General features: G+C 44.3%; 1 protein-coding gene across 5 annotated transcripts in view; it reads right to left on the bottom strand.

Moving 5' to 3' along the window:
* The window catches only part of HSD17B12 (hydroxysteroid 17-beta dehydrogenase 12), a 255,125-nt gene that overhangs the window by 132,687 nt on the left and 102,110 nt on the right, over positions 1-20,328 (bottom strand). Inside the window, exon 1 of one of the 5 annotated variants that reach the window (XM_074955306.1) lies at positions 19,789-20,035. The exons of the other annotated variants lie outside the window; for them this stretch is intronic. Within the exon in view, the coding sequence (XP_074811407.1) occupies positions 19,789-19,954 (166 nt within the window). The 5' untranslated portion in view covers positions 19,955-20,035. Of the gene's footprint in view, positions 1-19,788; positions 20,036-20,328 lie in introns of those variants that run through there. 5 annotated transcript variants of the gene reach the window in all.

Below are 20,328 nucleotides of genomic sequence, written 5' to 3'. Positions count from 1 at the left end.
CTTTCAGCACCTCAACACTAAAGTTATAAACCTTACATTATCTCAACCTGACTCACTTGTACTGTTTTATGAAAGTTCTGAGAGCAGAAGTGTTTATTAGTTATTTTAACTGTAATGAAAGCCAAATCAGAGAATGACACTGCAATTTTCTAGTCTCAAACTGCATAGTGTTTCACTGACTACATTTGCAGAGTCCATCTTTTGTCAACGGCCAATATTTAGGAATTACTCTATCCCATCCCTTCAGAGATTAAAACAAGGAGAAACTTCTGAAAGAGATGGTAAAGGAGCAGGTCTCAGACAACTACCAAAACTCAAACAGGATTGAAATGGATTAACCAGCACAAATAGACTAAGCTTGTGCAAGACCATTTTCAATGACATTGTTTGAAAATACAGAGCAATGCAATCTTTATCGTTGTACTCCAAACAGAGCTCAGTCTCTATTTAGCATAAAAAATGGTTTTATCAATAATTTATACAAAAATAACTTTCCATTAAAAACCTCAGTAATTATCTGAAGATATGATTCTACAAGTATGTTTTCAGATCTTAGCACCATTTTTCAACTGCCATATAAAATGCAAGATAATTTACTGACTCCTACTGTACTTACTTTGTAATTTCCAATACACTTTGGAATCAAAGCCTTGTGATTGGGTCCTAAACACATAGTTTCATAAGAGAAACACCAAGGTTTCTCTTATGTCAAAAGGTGGAGGGTATACTCCTAAATTTAACATGAAAGATTCTAAGGGCAGAAACCTTGCCTTCATCCTCCCCTAAATAAGATACATAAAGAAAATTAAATTTTCCCTATTTAGCTTAACATTCAATCTTGTATCTGAACATTACAGCCCAAAATAAAAGCACTTCAAATAAGTATTATATTTATTTAAAAAAAAAATTTAAAGGCTAAAACTGAAAGCCTGCTCAAGTTCATTCCCATTCATGATCCTCAATAATACTTATGTATTATCTAGAGGAATGTTGCTAAGGAAAGTAAATTGAGGGTCTTAAGCAGGTCAGTCAAATCTTTTTAAAAACCATTTTACTAAGTTTCTCTTAAAAAAAAAAAAAAAAAAGAGCAGTCTACTGCCAGCAAGGATTTAATCGTAAAGTTTGCAGGGTTTTTACACAGCTGTAGTTACATACATTTGCAATAGAAACACTACTGTGTTCAGGTAATGAGAATACCACCTAGCTCTTATTTAAGACTTTCCATCAGTAGATCTCAAAGAGTTTTACCAAGGAGAGAATCATCATTATCCTCATCTGCGCTAAGGGGAAACTGAGGCCTGGTCTACATTACAAAGTGAGATCAGCTTAAGTCTGTGAGCGCATGTGTCTATGCTCCAATTTGTCTCTGGTCAATGTAAGCACTCCATTACAGTGAAACAGTAAATCACCCCTCCAAATCGAATAGAGCTGTGGACAACCTACTGAATTCAACACAGTGAGAGCGCAAACACTGTGACCTGTGTCAACTCAAACAATCCTCCAGCAGCTCTCTCATAATGCCCCATTCCCTGCAACAGTGACTATGGTCACTGCTCTAAATTCCATCGCCCAGAGGTCAGAGAGACCAGAAGCTGCCCTACTCTTTAAAATAGCCCACATTTTTGAAATGCCGTTTCCTGTTTGCCCACCTTGGAAAGCACACCTAGGAGCTCACTCTTTTTGCATGCAACTGTCCAACCAACCATGCTGAGCTCCACGCACTGGACGCACTCCTGCCTGGTGTAGACAGGAAGTATTTGATCTCATGTACTTATGGGAAGAAGAGGCTGGGCAAGCACAGCTACAGACCAGCCATTGAAATGTGGACACTGACAAACAGTTTGCACAGAGGAGGCAGACAAAGTGGTCCTTTGGAGAACTCCATGGTGGCTGCTTCTTATGTTCTCACCCTCAACGTAACACATGGCATCAGAGTCCATCAGTGCCCTGCCTTTCTGCACCAGGGGACAGGAAGGAAAACTACAGCTTCACATACACTGACCTGTGAGAATCTAAGGTTGATGTTTATGTGTAGCCACAAACACACACCTGTGCACCTAAAGGGACATAAATGTTTACTTCCTTTCTAATTTAAAATCACCCTATATTATGTTAAATATTTGTATAACATCGTCTGTTGACTTTTTGCTTTTTCCCCCCGGTATATTGATTTTCTGCCCTGCCCCCACTCAATGTACTATTTTTGGAGATTAAAATTACCTTTATTAGGTCACAACAAATATCGCAGAATGCATAGCAGTAGTCCAAGCAAACAGTACTTGTAAATGCACACCAAGCACCACAGAATTCACAGCTTCAGGAAAACACAAGTCATTCATAAATGTACAGTAAGCACAATTCTTAGCAGCACCCAAAACTCCATACCCAGAGAACTCCCCAGCACCGAACACTACTGAGGCTGACCATTAAAGTGCTCTTTCAAAGCCTTCCTCAACATCACATCTCCACATGCCCTTGTGTCCGACTGTTCTAAGTCAGCAGATAGCTGTGCCATTTCTGCCCTCCATCCTAGTGTCAGCTTTCCCCCTTTGCCTCACAGGTATCATGCAGAACAAAACAGTCAGCTATAACCACTGAAATATTTTTCTCAATGAGATCGAAACTAGTGAGTAAATGCCACTCATGTCCCTTCAATCTACCGAAAGCACAATCAACAATCATTCTGCACCTGCTGAGCCAGCAGTTGAAGAAACGGTTACTTATTGTAACTGTGGTTCTTTGAGATGTGATGCAAACGCGTATTCCACTTAGGTGTGTGCACACTCAGCACACTGGAACCAGAGAAATTTGCCTTGCAGTACCTGTAGATGGGCGGCACTTGCTCCTCTTGGCCATAGCCCCTCACCTGCATACATGAGGTGGCAATATCGTGACTCTCCCTCAGTCCATTCGTACCAGACACCTGTAAACAAAACTTTGATGCAGAGGTGATGGATGGTGCATCACATCTCTAAGAACCAGTTACAGTAACAGTTTCTTCTTCGAGTAGATGCAGACGTGTATTCTACTTTGATGACTCACAAGCAGCCAGGAGGCAGGGCTCAGAGTCTATCTAAACAAGGATTGCAGGACCACTCTACGAAAGCCTGCATTTGCCCTGGAAGATGCAGTTATGGCTTAATGGTTCGTAAACGTATGTATCAATGACCATATGTAGCAGCCCTGCAAATGTTCAATACAGAAATGTCACTGAGGAACACCAAGGACATTGCTTGCGCCTTTGTAGAATGAGCTTGCACTCGCTGCGGGGGTGTAGCCAAAGCTATTTCACATGCAGTCTTGATACAAGATGTTATTCATCTGAAAACCGTCCATGAAGAGACCTGCTTGAACCTTCATGCGGTCTGTCTATGACACAAACAAGGTGAAGCACGAAATGGTTTAGTCCTGTCCAGATAGAAAGACACCAGGCAATGTTTAGCTAAGGTGTGGAGATGCTGCTTTTCCAGAAATGAATGCAACTTAGGAAAGAACACAGGTAAATACATTGCCTCGTTCAAATGAAACTGAGAAACCACTTCAGACAAAAATTTTGGATGCTGTCATAAAGTCACTTTGAAGTCTTTGAAGAACTGTGTATTAGGAGGCACTGCCGTCAGAGCCTGCAACTCTCTCCATCTCCTTGCAGACTTTACTGCTATCAGGAACACAGTTTTCTGACATGATAGTGAAAAGGGACAAGATACCAGAGGCTCAAATGGAGGTCCCATTAAAGGCCGCTGGGACTGAGTTAAGGTCTCACCGAGAAACTGGCTCTCGGACCGGAAGATGTAGATGAAGGAGCCCTTTTAAGAATTTTGCTACCATGGCACGGAAAAGACTGATTTTCTCTGAATGGGGGAATGAAATGTAGATATCGCTGTCAGATGCGCTTTCAGTGAACTAAACTCAAGCCCCAACGACTGAAGGAGCAGCAAGTACTCCAAAATGCCCTGGATAGAGGCCAGCATTGGTTTGATTACGCAAACTAGTGACCACACTGAAAATCGCTTCCATTTCACTGAACAGACCATCCTTGTGGAAGGTTTTCTACTGTTAAGGAGGACTTATTGGACAGCCTGCTGAAACCACTCTTCCTTTTCATTCTGCAATGCAGCAACCACGCTATGAGAGACAGGGAGCTAAGTGCAGGATGCAACATGCAGCTTTGGTTCTGAGTAAGTCAGGAAGGGGAGCAAGTGGTATGGGAGGTTGAACAGACTGTGAGAGAAGGTCAGAGAACCAGCACCGTCTCTGCCACGCTGCGGCAATGAAAATGAGCTTGGCCCGATCCACCTTGAGCTTGATGATCTAAAGGATGATCAGGAGTGGGCAAAAGGCATACAGGAGAGCCGACTGCCAGCTAAGATGGAAAGCATCAGACAGGGAATCTAGACTGAGGCCCACTCAAGAACAGAAGAGACATTTCCTGTTGTTTGCTACATGGGACAGGTCAATTGTCAGGATGCTCCTATCTGTAAAGGAGACCTGGAGAATATTTGTATTCAGGAACCACTTGTGACTCAGGGAAAAAATATCTGCTGAGATAGTCCATAGATCATTCTGAAACCCAGGAAAGCGAACGGCTATTGGAGTAATGGTCTCCTCAATGCAGAACTGCCACAGCCTGACTGCCTCTAGGCCAAGCAACTTAGAGTGTGCGCCACCTTGTTTATTCACATAATACAGCTCAGTGGTATTGTTAGGAAGTATATGAACCACCGAATCTCTGATAGGGTCTTGAAAAGCATGACATGCATTGAAGATGGCCCAAAGCTCTAGCACATCACTATGGAGTGAGCCCTCCTGCTTTGACCATAGCCCCTGCACTTACAGGCATGCCAGGTGTGCCCCCTCCACAACCTATCAGGTAAGTGTCAATAACTGACCTGGTTGGCAAGGGCCAAAAAAAGGGAACATCTAGGCAAATGTTCTCTGGACTCATCCACCACTGCAAGGAGCCCAGAACTAGGGGAGGAAGACAGACTAGTCAGTCTACAGAATGAAGAGTAGGATGGTAAACTGGCCTGAGCCACATCTGAAGGGGGTGAAGGTGTTGCCTTGCAAACTGGAACATATGCGTGCAAGGAAGACACATAGCCCAAGAGTCTCAGACACGTTCAAACTATTATGGAAGGCTAAGGCTGCAGATGGAGGCAAAGGTGGCAAATTGTCTGAAAGCAGTCGGCCGGCAGAAGTGCTTTCACCACCATGGAATCTAATAGCACCCCAATGAACTAGATTTTCTGAGTGAGCAACAAGGCTGACTTCCTGGTGCATAGGAAGAGACCCAGACCATCGAGCAAGTGCCATGGTGCTGTGGTGTCAACGTGAGCAAGAACTTCCTCTCTGGATCTGCCCCTCAGTAACCAATCGTCCAGATACGGGAAGATGTGAATTCCCTTCTTCCTGAGATATGCGGTTAACAACGACCATCATCAGGTAAAAAAAGTTGGAGGCAGAAGAGAGGCCAATGGAAGCATTCTGTACTGAAAGTGGCACTCCACCACAACAAATCAAGGGAACTTTCTGCAGCTCGGCAAAATTGGCACATGAAAGTAAGTGTCCAGAAGGTCCAGAGCAGCAAACCAGTTGTTCTCAGAAAACGGAGGAAGAATAATCAATAGAGTGACCGTTCGGAAACTCATGTTCCTGATATATTTGTTGAGACCACGAAAGTCAAGGATGGGCTTCCCAAAGGGGGAAGATGAGGAGGCAGGACCAATGACCGGAATAGTGCTCTGGACCAATGAGACAAAAAACTGGCACTTGGAGGGCACTGGGGGAGGGTGTGTGGACTGGCCCTGCCATCCCCTGCAATGATATACCCCCCCACCACCAGCATTTCCAGCTCACCCCTCTCTTCCTGTCCCATTACACCATTAGCACTTTGGAAGTCAGGTGTGGACAAAAAACGATGATAGACTCTGTGAACTTTAAGAAAAGATGTGGGTGAGGGAGGGTGTATCTCAGGAATTTCTTGCTCAAACGACTCCAAATTCGGCTCACTACTAACACTGCCAACACCCATCAGGCACAGGAAACTCCAAGGCAATCTGAAAAATCATTCATATTTTCAAGTGCTTAAAAAAAAGTCAAATTTTAAGCCAAAAGTTCTTAACCTTAACTATAGCAGAGTACAGACACTGCATGCCCAGCTAGCACGGGTATAAACAGCAGTGTAGATGGTGAGGCATGGCTTAGGCAAGTACACTACAGCAGTAGCCTACATGCCTCAACCTTAGGGTACATACCCAACACAGCTCTGTATACCCAAGCAATGCCTCCCATGTCTACACTACGTCCCACTGCCTCACCCCTACCAGAGAGCCTTTCCTGGTCCTCTCCCCACTGCAGAAACCTTTCACTGCCACGTGTCTACACACCACAGTGACAAGTGTGGACGCAGACTGCTTTCACTGTGGCATGTAGCTCCTGTACTCTACAAGCCACTTTAAGTCCAGACCAGGCATACATCGCACAGGGCATGAAATTTTTCACAGCCCTGAGTAACATAGCTAGGTTAATCTAAATTACTGGGCATAATTTAACCCTTCATGTCTGAGATCAGTTCGACAGTGATTCTCAAACTATGGGGTGCAGAGCACTGACTGGTCATATGGTGCTGGCTGCTTAGGCATAGCTGCTTCTCTAAGCATCCAGATTCTGTGAAGTACTTAGATGCCTGCAGTAGCCTCTATAGAGGATAAGGAACAAGCCAAGAAGCCTCTGATAAAGTTCTGATGCAACTAGAGGAGTCTGTAGCTCCATATGAAGAGAGGTAAGAATTGTGAAGGAAAAGCTGCCTGCACAGTTAGAGCAATTAGCTACCTTTGTGAGATACTTCACACAGAAGGGAGCAAGAGACCTGGCAGAAAATAGGTCCTGGGATAGGGAATAGTGGGGAAATGAATTGCTGGTCAGACACCAAGCCTAAAAAATTTCAACCTTCAAAGGTGAATATCCTTTGGAAGGTTAGGTGACTGAAACCAAGAGGTTACCAGAGAAATGCATATGCACTCTTAACTACAGTTAAACAATCACTGTTATGTCTGCTATTAACAATGCTAGATTTGTATTAGTTTACTAGAATTGGAACTTGCTTTCTAAAAGGCAACTGTATACCAAACACAGGTATTCCTTACATGGGCAAAACTCAATTTTTAGTGATTGTTCTTCAAGTTTTTATACTTCAGGACGGCAGACAACTTATATTCTAATATTCTTAAACTTCTAGTTCAGATAATTGAGATCTTGATGTGGTTCTACAGTTTTCAGAAGAATGTTAAAAGGATACAGCAGAATTCCGTGTTCATGGTCAAAACTACATCCCTATAAAAACTTGTTTCTCTTACAAGGAAAGAGATGGCTTTTCAAGATGCCAGCTGGGCAAATTCACTGTGGGATCTAAAAGTCAAGTCGGGTTATTTATTTGTACATTTTCACTGGTAACAAAAGTGATGGAATTGAAATGACAATTCTGTTGCCTTGTGAGTTAGGTTAGAGCTCTCTACTATAGCGGTGTTGGGTCTGCAATATTAGTAAGAGTAAGAAGTAGGAAAAACTTTGTCCCTAAAGTAAAGAGAACAAGCTCTGCACATACAAAAGAGGTAGATCTGTGTAAGAAAGTGCCATTTTATTTGCTTACTTTTCAGCATAGATTTTAAATGCCTGCAATTTTCAAGTACAAGATAGTCTAATTCCTCCGTTAGTCAGGATTCTGTTTTCCCACAGAACATGTGTTGATTTTCAAACAGTGCAAGCAAAATGGAACTTGGTTTTAAGCAGGGGATATTGATGAGCCACTAGTTTTAAAACACAATACAAATGACTACTACTACTACTAATAATAATAATAATAGGCTAAGCTTACAAGGGCACACAACACTCAACTTGAGGGCATTTCTGGGTCTGTCATGTGATAACTTTTGAATACCACATCCAAGCAATTCCAATTTTCACAGAATATTCTTTGCCTCAGTGGCCTGAACTCCTACTGATTTGCAGGAAAATCAAATTCCAAAAGGCTGAAAATGGGGAACACCTGGAGCCCTGCTATCTATTTAGCACCATCCCAGCTTCAAGCACCTCACAATTGTCTATAGATCAAACAATTAGTTGATGGCACCAACTAATGCCTTCAAACATAATACCACTGCTCATCCTTCCAATAGTTTAGCATGTTGACATCCTGTATGACTATCTCCCAGACAAGTGATAATGAAGCATGCACACAGCCCAGGCATTGGGGGAGGAGGAAATGGCAGACCCTAACAGGAGAAATGGGAAACACAGCCCTTAGCTTCTGGGGATGAAGGGACTGGGAGCAGATGAAACCCCTGAAAGAGGGAGATTCGGGGACCCTGGTTTGGGGGAACAGGAGGCACAGGGAAGTAGGAACGCGGGCACACACAAAGTGCCAGCCATGGGAAGAGGAATGGAGGCACACAGAACCACCAGGGCAGATTGGGGAAACTTGATGGAAGGGACAGAGCCCCTGCAGGGGAGAGACTGGGAAGACTGGCAGAGAATGCAAGGAGCCCCTGCAATAAGCTCAGGTTACAGAAGCTACAAAGTATGTGTTCCCCTAGAAACAAAGTTTGCCCTATGCATATTCTGTTACTGGCTTTAGACCCTGCACTGTCTACAGCTTTGTAGTTATTCCTGAAGTCAAACTCTAATGGCTGGTCTACACCTAAAAACTTAGGTCAACCTAGCTATATTGCTAGGTGAGAGAGAGAGACAATTCTCACAGAATTTTCAGGTTTTTGCATTCATCCTACGGATGTAAATATTGTTTAAAAAGTGAACTGCTTAAACGATTAAAAAATATTTCATTTAAACAGTTAACCGATTAAAGGGCCAGCACAGGACTACTCTGGCTGGCGGGACCACTCCGGCTGGTGCGGGGCCGGCCTACAGGTTAACTTTTGAGGCAGGTTAACCTGTAAGACTAATTCTTACCAGTTAACGGGTTAACATTTTACTTCCCTAATTCATCCCCCCTTATTAAATGAGCATCACTCTAAACATTCTTCTCTTGCCTTTAAACTCTGCTTGCTTACTTTAATCAGCATAAGACTAGAACACTGTTCAATGTGTACTCCTATTACGCATATGGTAACTATCTTACTATTGTACTTCTACTGCTGTTTTATCATTTCAGTTTAATTGACCCACAATACATTGTGTTCTGTTTTGGTTGTCCAGGCTATACTCCTAAGATACTGCTATATACAATTTTCTGCTGAAATATCTCAAATGAGAGGAGCAGATGTTTCTTAATGGTTTGAGCGGCAATATCTTATGCAACAATTGGAGCCTTTGTCTGTTTATTAGAGTTGGATCAATTTGTACCTAGTCTCTCAGGCCTGGTCTACACTACAAAGTTTTTTTTTTTCAGCACAACTGCCAGTTTGGGTGTGAAAAACACACCCCTTAGCCAATATAGCTATGCCAGCAAAACCCCCAGTGTAGATGTAACTATGCCAACAAAAGCACTCTTCGATTGGCACAGCTAACGTTATTCAGGGAGGTGGTGTAGCTATGCCAGTAGGAAAACCTTCTGTCAGCATACTCCGTGTCTATGCTAGGGGGCTCTGCTGGTATAGCTATGCTAGCAAAGAATTTGTAATGTAGACAAGACCTCAGTGCCTTCACACTAATTTTGCTTTATTCTATGACTGCAGTTTTTTCGTAATTTTTTTTTAAATAAAATTGTTTCATTTATTGAGAAAACGTCTGCAGCATTTGGGCCTGGTTCTTGAACATCTCCCTCTGAGAAAAGTAAATCAGGTTACAGTAGTTTAGCGATGGGGACATTTCAGATTTCCAAAGTTATCAGGTAGCCTAGGTTAGATTCATGATCTAGACTGCTGTCCAGTATAACCAACCTGAAATGTCAACTGCTACTATTGTCAACTGCTACCAAAACGGACTAGAAACTAGTTTAAAATCTAGTAAAGACATATGTCAATAAAGAATGACAGTCTTACACAATTTATATTTCCATTCTGTTGTAACTTCAGATTCATCACTTAGTCTGGAATTCAGGATCCAATCCTTATGAAGTATTTCCCTTCCATGCTATAAACAAAAAAAAATCATCCCCAAAGGAGAACAGGTAAAGGAATGAGCACAGAATGGGATATGATTAAAAGTTAGACTCTCTTTCTTAAATCTGAGACTTTCAGCCCAAATTAGCAGATGAAATGGTTTGCTGATGTCGTCCTCTGCCTACAATACTTAGGCTTCCATCGATCATGCGAAGGCTGTTTCTGGACAGCCTTTGAAGCTGTCTGGCAGACAGTTGAGATAGACCCCTTCTGCTATGAGGCAAGGTCAGATTCCCACTTATAAGGAATACTCTACACACAATGTAGGTTACTGGTTATTTAAACGACTCCAGTATTCCATAAGTTTTAACACTAAAAAGGTCTGGTACTCTAAAAAGTCAGTCCACCACTTCTTTTTGTTTGACTTGTGAGAACCACTGACCAGTTCCTTCCATTCACCGGCTCCATCACTAAGTCTGCCTTTAGGCTGACTGGTTGACTTGAGGGTATTATGGGACGTTTCCGGAGGCTGATCAGAGCGCATTAAAGCAACACCTCATTTACACTGGCACCGCGGCACTCCAGTGAGGGTGCAGCAAACGTTATTCCACTCACCAAGGTGGAGTACCAGGAGCGCTGTAGCTGCAGAGTCGGAGCACTCTACGTGCATTGTCAGTGTGGACGGGTAGTGAGCTAGTGCGCCCGGGGCTCCTTTATCGCGCTGTAACTCGCAAGTGTAGCCAAGCCCATATTTTCATAACACCCCTGTGAAATGAGGGGATATTACTATTCCAATTTTAGATGGGGAACTGAGACACAGAAATTAAGGTCAAAAGCATTCACTAATTTTGGGTGCCAAATTTGTCAGCTCTTCTATCTTATTTTTCAGACTACTTCGCAATACATGGCACTTGGTATATTAAAAGTGCAGATTCCATTGACTTCAGTTGCAGCTGGGAGTGCTCAGCACATCTGTAAATCAGACCCAAGGTGTCTCATCAGGCACCCAGAAAACGAGGAACACAATTAGTGACCACCTGTAAAAAATCTGATTTAAGCAACTTGACTAGCATCACATAGGAAATCTGTGGCAAAGGCAGAAATAAAATCCAGTTCTCCAGTGCAACATTCAACTGTCTTAACCCGGAGACCCTCCTTTCTCTTGTTGCAATCACTAGCCTTATTTACGGCATACATTCTAACTTCTGCAAGAAATGAAGTGGGGGTGCTACAGACAGCAGCCTTCTTTTCTACACCACCTTGATTCAGCACAAGTGGAGGTCTATCTTGGGCACTGAATGAGGCAGGCTGATGTGGAAAAAATGGTATATGATCACAAAATTAAAGACTATCAATGCATATGCACAAGGGGACCAAATGAAGGTTGCACAGGTGGGATGACACACTCTGCCAGTGGCTTTCACAGATTTTTTTCAAAAGGTATGTAAATTAGCCAGATTTGAACAGTTTTTCATGGGGAAGGCAAAAGACAAATCCCTGACACAAAGGTCATGCCCCTGTCAAATTTCAAGTCCCTGGTCTAAAGCATGGGGGAGTACTACAGCTTCTCAAAGAAATGATTGCCAGAATTTAATATAGGCAAAACATTTCTCCCGGGCCTCATTCTCCATAACGGCTAAACAGTTCCTTTTTGTTTGAAACTTTCTAAAATAAGTCAGGCTGAGGTGACAGGTTTCAGTGGTAGCTGTATTAGTCTGTATCAGCAAAAAAAAAAAAAAAAAAAAAAAAAAGGAGGAGTCCTTGTGGCACTTTAGGGACTAACAAATTTATTTGAGCATAAGCTTTCATGGGCTAGAACTCACTTCATCAGATGTATGAAGTAAAAGATACAGGAGCAGGTATAAATACATGAAAGGATGTGGGTTGCTTTACCAAGTGTTAGGTAGGTCCAACGAAATAAATCAATTAACAGCAGGATACCAAGGGAGGAGAAATAACTTTTGAAGTGGTAAGAGAGTGGCCCATTACAGACAGTTGATAAGAAGGAGTGAGTAACAGAAGGGAGAAATTAGTCTTGGGGAAATTAAGTGTAGGTTTTGTAATGACCCAACCACTCCCAGTCTTTATTCAGGACTAATCTAATGGTATCTAGTTTGCAAATTAATTCCAGTTCTGCAGCTTCACGTTGGAGTCTATTTTGAAGTTTTTTTGTTGAAGAATTGCCACTTTGAGGTCTGTTATTGAGTGACTAGAGAGACTGAAGTATTCTCTGACTGGTTTTTGAATGTTATGATTTGTGATGTCAGATTTGTGTCCATTTATTCTTTTGCGTAAAGACTGTCCGCTTTGGCCAATGTACTTGAAAAATTTCAGCTTGAATGGTTAAATTGGCAAGGTTATAAATAGCTGAAGAAAGTGCTTAATAATAGGAAGTGTTGGGCAACCTTAGTGTGCAGTGCTACCATCCACATCTACAGTAGAACCTCAGAGTTACGGACATCTTGGGAAAGGAGGTTGTCCATAACTCTGAAATGTTCGTAATTCTGACCAAAGTGCAGTTCAGGCTCCAGCAGCAGTTGGCTGGCAGCTTCCTTTCAGGCAGCTTCTTTCCCGGGATCTCCCTCCTGGGCAGCGGAGGGGTGTGTGAAAACAGCGTGTCCCCCTCCTGGCCGGGGTAGGAGGGTTGAAAGAGGCGCAGACTCCTGTGCTTCTCGCTGTCTGCCGCTCGGGCTGCCTTGGGCTGGCAGCGTCAGCGTCTTCACCTCCTAGCTCTAAGTGGCTGCCCCACGCATGGGGGTGGGGGACAGGCAGCTCAAATGTGCCTACCTTTAAAGATGCAATACAGACACAGTACAGTATTTGCTTTTTTGTGTGTGTCCGCTGCTGCCTGATTGGTTATTCCAGTATCAGATGGTGTCCAGTTGACTGGTCAGTCTATAACTCTGGTCTTCGTATCTCTGAGGTTCTACTGTATATGACAGACTTCAACATTATAAGCAGAAATGTAACAATTCTCATTCACTAGTCATTACAATGAGTATCTCTAAAATATCTCAACTTTTAAAAACAGAGAGCATTTCAATTAGTTTATAATGGGACAATATTTCAGGCTGTTTAAAGTGCAGAACTTTTTTCTGGTGTCTTCCCTTTATGGGATTTATGGGTGTTCGCATACAGCCACACTTTCACACTCACATGCTGAAAATAAAAAGAGACCAGTATGTGAGAATAAAGAGACGAGCTAATACAACAAAAAAACAAGATGGAAAAATGCAATACTTGAAATGACATGGAGAATTTGCAAACTCTTCAGCGCTCAGTCTTCTGGTCAGTTATTATAGGGAAGGGGATAAACAGGATCCTCCAGGGATCTGTACTGGGACCAGTGCTATTGAACATATTCATAAATCCAAAGCAGACTGCAAAGAGCTACAAAGGAATCTCACAAAAGCGATTTGGCAACTGAAAAGTGTTCCTATTCTTCTTGCAAACAAGGCAATTACGGTAATCTTTCCATTTTGTAAATGGGTTATAGTTCAATGGTCTTATCTTCTGAAATCGAAATCCTGATAAAAAAAGTTGCTCTAAAACTAATCAAGACGAAATCCTTTTGAAATAGAAAACTTTAATTTTTATGTAAAGTCTGTATAGCCATACAAATTTTTCTCACTACAGTCTGCAGTTTTATTTCCACTCTACAAGATGCCTTGATACCCTTCTCCCGGGGTATAGTGAGATAAATAAAATTGGAAGTTAGGGTGTTAGACTAATATCCGAATTTTTCCTATCAGATTGTGAAATAAGTTTCCAAAGAAAGTATTATAAGTCCTATTGCTCGGAACACTTAAAAGGAGACTGAATAAGTGCAAGAAACTGCACCAAAGAGCTTAGAACAGTAGTGAAGTGAACTGAATAGTCTAAACGGTTTATTCTGATTTTTCCAGCTCTTCCTGGCTTTAGAAGAAAACAGAGGCTCTGAGCTTGAACTCTGCTGAGTTACTGCTGAGAGAATTCTGCACCAAAAAATCAAAAATTCTGCACATTTGTCGATAAATAAATGTGGAGGCTCCAGTATGGCAGTGGAAAGCACAGGTCTCTGGCTGCATGGAGGTGAGAGATCATCCTGCAGCCCCCGCCCCAGACTCAGAGTGAGGCTGCACCTGACCCTGACACAGCACAAGGGCGGGGCCTGTCCCAGAAACAGCCCAGGGCCCAATGGGAGCTGCAGGAGCAGCGCTTGTGGGCATGGGCAGCACCCAGAGACCTGCTGCCTCCTCCCCTCCCCTCCCCAGGGGCCTCAGAGACGTGCCAGCAGCCAGCCACTTTCGGGAGCAGCGTGGGGGAAAGCGCCTCCCAGCCAGAGCCTGCCCTTCGCACCCACTCCTACACCCCAACCTCCTGCCCCAGCCCCCTCCTGCACCCAAACTCCCTCCCAGAGCTTACACCCCTCACTCCTTCACCCCAACCCACTGCCCCAGGCTCAGCCAATACACACCCCACAGTTGAGAATGTTACGCTGATTTGTGACAATCCTTGAAGAATTTTGGATCTATAAACCGTAAGTTACACTAATAAAAAGTAAAACTCATGAAATGTTCAGTGCATTCTATGAGATTAGGTGCAGTGTGACCACATGACCCCAGCACCCAAACTCTCTCCCAGAGCTTGAACCCCTCACTCCTGCACCCCAAACTCCTGCCCCAGGCTCAGCCCGGAGCCCCCTCCCACACTCCAAACCCCTCGGCCCCAGCCTGCACCCTCTCCCGCATTCTACCTGTAACAATAGTAATTTCATTTCCCCAACTCCACCAAAAGTTAAAACGTAACTGCAATAAAATAATTCCTGTCATGATTAATCTATACTCTAATCATACTTAGTTCTGTGCAACTAGATTTCAAAGTTCACATGCATTACTTTTGGGGAGGGGAGGGGCAGGGGGGTTAATGTTTCCTAATCACCGTTTGTCACGGATTGAAAGTTGGCAGAAACACAATATTGCAACATATGTGCATCAAGATTGCAGTTTTACTGATGAGTCAATGCAACTAGAGGTGTCTCTACTAAACTTGTGAATCAGTTAAGAGTATATATTTTCACAACATGGTACTCAAACAAGACAAGTCCTGAACAAGAAACTTTGCTCAACTCAAATATTTTGCCTGTACTTCTGGAAAATAGTTTTTAGTAGTGTCCATGAAATGCTACACACTGTAAAAAATAAGTAGTATTCCTGGCTGTGATAAAGTATGGAAATTGTCAGCCCAAAAAGAGAAATTTTCAGGGTACATGAAAGTGAATTACAAAGAAATCCCAACATAACCTTAACCAGAGTTGTAACGTTAGTTTGAGAATTTGACTTGGAGTAGGGATTGTGAGCTCGATCTACAAAAAGGATATAGGTGTTTAACTGCCAGTGAGCACATGCACAGACACCTTAGTCTAAGCACCTAGCTCACGGCTTAGGCAGGATCTTGTAACTAAGCACTTCCCCATCTATCTTGCTGCAGGACCTCATCTGGTAGGTATTTTCATAGGATACCAAAACCAACACAAAACAGCTAGAGGATGAGGAGGTGCCCCATTTTATCCCAGTGGTTAGAGTACCCAGGATGAGGGGATGCAGGTTCAATTTCCTCTTCTGCCTAATGTGGAAAAGGGACTTGAACTCGGGTCTGCACCACACCCAGGAGAATGCCCTAACCATTGGGCTAAAGGGGTGGATCTCAAGCTCTCCTAGTGAAGCTGTTCCACTGTGTATTAATAATTAAGTATGCACTCAAGTAGGGAGCCTGGACCCTGCGTCTTCCACCTCTCAGATGAATGCCCCAACTCAGCTGAATGCCCTAACTAGGCTATAAAGTCATGCTCACTCTCTTTTTGCTCAATGAATATTTAAAGGGATTAGGCACCTAACTCCAGGAGAGGGTTCACAGATATGAGTCCTGAGCTGAGGAAGGTTCCTAAGTCCATTTGAGGAACAGGGCTTGAGACCATCCCTTTTCTCTGTATTTCCTGTGGACAATCTTAGGTGGCTCCCTGCTCAGCATGCTGGCTTTTGTGGATCCCATTCTTAGGCACCTTAATCTCCCCAACATTGTATAGGGAGCCTAGGCACCTAACTCAGAGCTGTGGATTGCCACTGGGTGGCAATGTGCCTAAATTAGGCACCAAAACACTGAATTGCATTGCCCAAGTCCATTTGTGGCTCTAGCCCCATGTCTTCTTTTCCAGAAAGCACTTATTACGGGCACTTCTGGAAACGAGTAATACAGCTTCTGCTAACAGCATGAACAATAATATGCAATCAACCTGGTAAGTTTCCTCTTAAACAATTCTTAAGGAAACCTAGACACAAGTGCTATGCATTAGAGATGTACTGCACTTTTACTGTTCGCTGAACTCCAAGAAATTTGTTAAATCCAAATTGCCCAAGGTAAGCTAACCTTTGAAAGCATACTTTTGTATTAGGACCTACTGGTAAACAGCTGTGCTGGAATCAATAGTAGAAAGCATCACAAAACTGAATCTTTTTCAAACTAGTAAAAGAGAAAATGATGGTAACTTTAGTGATTTAACTAGGCATTTAAACTGAGGCAGAGTCATCAGGGCAAAGATAAAAATCACCATCTCCTGAGGAAAATATAAGTGTTAAGAGAGCTGAATGGAAAAAGAGAAGCAAGAATAAGAATTTCAAGTTGTGTGCATTCAGCTGAACTGCAAAAAGAATTTGTTTCCAATCCGTGTCACTTCCTTAGGTTTGACTCCTCTTATTTATCCATATTGCCCTATATTATTAGCATACAATTGCAGCAATGTTATGATAATAGAAAGATTCAGAATCCAAACAAGTGAATTGGGTGTCACTATTGGCAGTTTGTATTTAAAGAAAAGCTACAAAGCTCAGCATAACAAAGATATATACACAAAAGTATATAATGTCACTCACCTCCATCCTTCTAAAAAACTCAAACTTGTGAAAATATGATGGATATTGCAGGCACTGAAAGCAATTTGGTCCAGCACTTGATCAACATAAGTGGTGTGAGAAATAACTGTTCTCTTTTAAAGAGGATTTAAATCAATCATATTTTTCTTGCTGTTCAACATTTGGTCCAAATGTTCTTCTCATTGTAGACCTGATGCTTTCACTTAGAGCTTTAAATCCTCAAAACTCTGTTATAGCATGAATTATTCCTTACTAGCATTAATAATCATTAAGGGTGCATGTCTGTCACAGAGTGACTTTCCATGACTTTTGCAATGGTGGGTGCTGGCTCAGGGGCTCTCTGACTGGGCAGCCCCTGGGCCAGCAGCAGCAGTTTGGGTGTGCAAGAGGAGGTTCAGGGCTGTGGGAGAGGGGTGGGGTGTGGGATGACACTTACCTCGGAGGGGGGAGAGTAGGGGGCTTCTCAGCTCCGACCAGCGTGTCCCTGCAGCTCCTAGGCTGCAGTTCCCGACCAATGGGAGCTGCAAAGCCGATGTTTGTTGCGGGAGCAGCGTGCAGAGCCCCCAAGGTCACCGCTCCCCCTAGGACCTGCAGGGACATGCGGAGCCAGGTAGGGACATGCGACCCTCGCCAACCCTCTCCCCCACAGCGCCAGAGGGGGTCCCAGGCCGCCACCCACACCTCTTCCCCCAGCGCCAGTGAGGGTCCCAGGCCATGCACCACCACCTGCCTCCTCCCCAGATCACCCCGTGGCCCCCCAGCCCAAGTTTTAGTTAGAGGTATATAGTAAAAGTCGTGAACAGGTCACGGGCCATGAATTTTTGGTTAGTACCTGTGACCTGTCCATGACTTTTACTAAAAATAACTGACTAAAACAGCCTTAATAATCATCAACTAAATGTAGCCCTAGTAACTGTTTTACTTTAAGTATAAATCCTACTAAAACACTACTATTATAATGAAACAAAAATTGTCAGGCAAGGTGCAAATTGTGAACAAAATGGCAAAGACAAATTACAAACAATAAACTGAAGTTAAATAGTGAAATGTTCCAACGGGTGCATGACTGGCACTTCATTGGCTGTTTGGCAAAGACCCCACAGGTCACACTCATTAACTTTATTTTTTTCCTTAGAACATCCAAAATGCAGGGATTATCTGTTCAACAAATAGTGACAGGGATTGAGGGAGTTATCAAATCCACAGATCAAATTGGTCACAGCACCACAATCAGAACAAAAGCCCCTAGGCTCCCAATCTTGCATTTAGTCCACTAGACCACGTTACCGTAATGTATTTATGACGGTCAAAACAGAGAATTATCAACAGAAAATGTTTATACTAAAGCCAGATCCCTCTTCCCTTTACACACTTTACTATTATTTTTTTCCCCTTGGGACCTTCATTCTAGGTCCTTATCCCAAATTTGGGACTTGGCAGGCTCATGTGGCTGAGATATTGAGGCAGAATGGGTTGTGTTTCAGGGGGCTGAGATTATCCCTGAAGCACGTTCAAGATTCGACTACACACAAACCTGTATCTAAGACTGATTTTCCACTGTTTTCTTTAAACTATTTTAACACACAGTGTGTCTGGGGTGCAGGGGAGGTTAAGCTATACTTAGGGCCTTACCAAATTCACAGCCATGAAAAACGCATCATAGACCATGAAATCTGGTCTCCCCCGATAAAAATCTGATCTTGTGTGTTTTTACCCTATACTATACAGATTTCAAGGAGGACACCAGTGTTTCTCAAACTGGAGGTCCTGACCCAAAAGGGAGTTGCAGGGGATCATGAGGTTGCTTTAGGGAGGTCACGGTATTGCCACCCTTATGCTGCACTGCCTTCAGAGCTGGGCAGACAGAGAGTGACAGCTGGTGGCCAGTGAGCAGCAGCTGGTGGCCAGGCACCCAGCTCTGAAGGCAGTGCCCCGCCAGCAGCAGCGCAGAAGTAAGGGTGGCAATACCATACCATGCCACCCTTTTCTTCTGCGCTGGTGCTGGCTCTACCTTCAGAGCTGGGCTCCCAGCCAGCAGCTGCCACTCTCCAGCTGCCCAGCTCTGAAGGCAGCGCCACCGTCAGCAGCACAGCAGAAGTAATGGTAGCAGTACCGCAACCCATCCCTACAATAACCTTGCAAGCCCCACCCCCTACAACTCCTTTTTGGTTGGGACCCCTACTATTACAGATTTTAATAGCTGAAATCCTGACATTTATGATTTTTAAAATCCTATGACCATGAAATTCATCAGAATGTACAGTGAATTAGGTACGGCCCTAGCTATATTACAGCTTTCATGTAGTTTTGGATGCACGCAAGCAGTTCACTGGTGAGAAGTTTTGCTGGATCACTCTAATCTGGATTTGCCCTGTCCCCCACTTGACACATTCCCACGGCAGCAGCTCCCTGCTACCAGCAGGGAAACACGCATCCCCCGCGGCTGCGTGGAGACAGATCAGGAGCACGCCAAGAAGCAGGGGAGGCCAGGCAGGCCAGCCCCATGCGGGGCAAAGGTGGCGACCAGGAGTAGGTCTCCGGTCCCACCCCACCCGCTCCGGGCAGGGACTCAGGCCGGGTAAGAGGCAGGGACTCAGCGCAGCTCGCCCCCCACCCCGGATAGGAAGGATTTGGGGGAGGCTGCCTGGGGCAGTGCCAGCCGCATGGGGTCCCAGCGCGGAGGGCCCCAATGAAGGGAACGGGGAAACCTCAAGGGACCCCCGGGGGAAGCCCCTCGCTGAAGAGGAGCCCCAGGCCGCTCCGGGGCAGGGTGGGCTCAAACCAAGGGCGGTGGGGAGTGGGCAGCCCCGAAGAAACGGACTCACCTGCCCAGGCGCCCAGCCCCGGGCCCACCACCAACGGGCTGCCCAGCACCCAGACGCGGAACCCAACCAGGAGGCGGTAGGTGGCCCGCACGACGAAGTACACTGCGCTCAGCACCCCGACCCAGTAGAAGAGCCCGCCATTGGGGAGAGTTCCTGGGACCTCCATGCTCCGGGGGCGGAGGACAAAAGCAGACTAAACCCTGCGGGCCGGCGCTGACCCACACCCGTAATAAAGCCCGCCCACCACTACTTCGCCATTGGCTAAGCTGCCTCTCACTCAAAAATATGCTACTCTTCCATTGGGCAGCGCTTCTCCACCCCGCCCCCAATTCTACAGACCACGCCAACTGCCTTCTCATTGGAAGATAGGGATGCTCATCAAACGCTCCCATTCATCTGTCTCCTGCACGCCACGTGGTCGACTTTACGTTCCTACAGCCTTTGGCAGAGGCACTTGTCAGTCACACAGAGCGTTCTGTGGCCGTTGGTGCCGTCGGGGCGGGTAGTTTGAACTAAGGTGCAAGGTCTCTGCCAGCTAAG

Source organism: Natator depressus, chromosome 6 (assembly GCF_965152275.1).
Source record: "Natator depressus isolate rNatDep1 chromosome 6, rNatDep2.hap1, whole genome shotgun sequence".
Taxonomy (NCBI): Eukaryota; Metazoa; Chordata; order Testudines; family Cheloniidae; genus Natator; species Natator depressus.
Note: the sequence above shows the minus strand (reverse complement) of the source record. Positions and strands in the feature narration are given on the sequence as shown.